General features: G+C 37.7%; 1 protein-coding gene across 1 annotated transcript; it reads left to right on the top strand.

Moving 5' to 3' along the window:
- The first annotated feature begins 350 nt into the window (after positions 1–350).
- On the top strand, positions 351–2,131 carry LOC120140213 (40S ribosomal protein S9-2-like). The gene is made up of 3 exons (XM_039155226.1): positions 351–510; positions 750–1,131; positions 1,783–2,131. The coding sequence occupies exons 1-3, from the start codon at positions 483–485 to the stop codon at positions 1,964–1,966; spliced, it is 594 nt and encodes a 197-aa protein (XP_039011157.1). The 5' UTR covers positions 351–482; the 3' UTR covers positions 1,967–2,131.

The following is a 2,131-nucleotide window of genomic DNA, read 5'->3' as shown; positions in this document are numbered from 1 at the left end:
TGTCAGTTTATAACAAATTAATCACTCGTCATTAATAATCATTACTGGGGCTAGCATAATTTTGATATTATACAATAAATCGACTGACTTGACATCGTTTAATCCCTAAAAACCTTAATTAATCCTTCTCAAATTAATTAATCCTTTTCGTTTACACCATTTACAGAGATCTTATTTTTATATATAAGAAATTATTAAGAAAGTAACTCCTGAAGCTAGCACCTGAAGTGTTTGTTTAATTGTTTATGTAGGAAAACTTATTAATATGCGAATTTAATATAATAGGAAAAAAACTCACTGTTCTGAGTTTAAATAGGAATGGCCCAGACACATTAAGGCAGTAAAGGCCCAAAAAGAAAAGAGGGGACATTAGGGTTCAGGATTTCACTGTATATAAAATAAAGTTCACTCCTACAGTACTCCATTTCCCCCGGTGTTTATCTCTTTAGCTTTCTCGCCTCTGAAGAGAAGCCAACGCCGCCATGGTTCACGTCAGTTTCTACCGCAACTGTAAGCTAACCCCATTATTTCTCTTCTTCCCTTTTTCATATGCTTCTTTCTTAACTTAAATATGTAGCTTAATTTTAGTTTGTTTCCTCTCCATGAAAAGTTATCTTTTCCCAGTTTGATTGTTGTTGGTTTCTCATAAACTGGTGTTCTTAACGTGATTTCTAGAATCATAATTGGGAAGCTTTTCTTGTTTAGATTTATGGGTTTTGCTGCTTCTGTTGATTAATGTGATGATGTAGATGGGAAGACGTTTAAGAAGCCAAGGCGTCCATACGAGAAGGAACGTTTGGATGCTGAGTTAAGACTTGTAGGAGAGTATGGGCTCCGGTGTAAGAGGGAATTGTGGAGGGTTCAGTATGCTCTGAGCCGTATTAGAAATGCTGCTAGGGACCTTCTCACTCTTGATGAGAAGAACCCTCGTCGTATTTTTGAAGGTGAAGCACTTCTTCGCAGGATGAACAGGTATGGACTTCTGGATGAGAGCCAGAACAAGCTTGATTATGTATTGGCTTTGACTGTTGAGAACTTCCTTGAACGTCGCCTGCAAACGCTTGTGTTCAAGTCTGGTATGGCTAAGTCGATTCACCATGCTCGTGTGTTGATTAGGCAAAGGCATATCAGGTAAACTTTTACTTTTTTTTGTCGGCGGTTTGATTTCATTTCTTGTTGGTCGACTGAAACCATAAATGTTGTTGATGTTGCATTTAAAAATTAAGACAGAAGTCTTGCTTGTCTGGCTACTATGTTTATGTCTTTGACATTTAGGACCTTCATAGAATATGCATTTATCTTTTTCTGCATGTGGTATATCTTTGAGCTATATATTGATAAGTGTTCTATTGCATCATGATCGTTTCTCGATGTGTGCCGAACTTCTTTTGTTGTGTGTTTATTAATGACGACTGTTTCTTGAAAGTTTGTTTAGGAATTCATATCTGATGAATTTGCCTCGTCGGCAACACACCATTTGGGATAAATGAGATATGTTTTCATGATAGAAAACTTATAGAGCTTGATTTCTTTTGGAAGAATTTACGGGATCGAGAGCCTCTAGTTTTTTGAAAGAAGAGAAAAAAGCCCTTGGCTGTTGCTGATATGCCAATCTAGCTTCTAGTTTGCAAGTAATTTGATTTATTGCATTGTGATATGCATATAAATTGCTAGTTGTTTGATCAGTTTCATATATATGGATTGATCCATGCTTTGGTCGTCCGGAAGATATTATCGATGCCCTGAATGTTGTATCCTGATGTTTGGTCTTTACCTTAATAGGGTTGGGAGGCAGGTGGTTAACATACCATCCTTCATGGTGAGGGTCGACTCCCAAAAACATATTGACTTCTCTCTTACAAGTCCATTTGGAGGTGGCCGCCCTGGAAGAGTGAAGAGAAAGAACCAGAGAGCAGCTGCCAAGAAGGCCGCTGGTGGAGACGGTGATGAAGAGGAAGACGAGTAAACCTTACGCAGCTATCACACCTTTAAATGCCCTTGTTTGGAACTTACAATTTACTCCGTTATTTGACATGGTTTGAGTTCTGTTTCAAGACCTTTACTGTAGTGGATGATGTCTCGGATTTGATGTTAATTGAGCTATTTATTTGTTTTGAGGTTACAATATTTA

This window comes from Hibiscus syriacus, unplaced genomic scaffold (genome assembly GCF_006381635.1).
Source record: "Hibiscus syriacus cultivar Baekdansim isolate YM2019G1 unplaced genomic scaffold, ASM638163v2 tig00110783_pilon, whole genome shotgun sequence".
Classification (NCBI taxonomy): Eukaryota; Viridiplantae; Streptophyta; class Magnoliopsida; order Malvales; family Malvaceae; genus Hibiscus; species Hibiscus syriacus.
The sequence above is the reverse complement of the archived record's forward strand: the minus strand, read 5'-3'. Positions and strand labels throughout refer to the sequence as shown.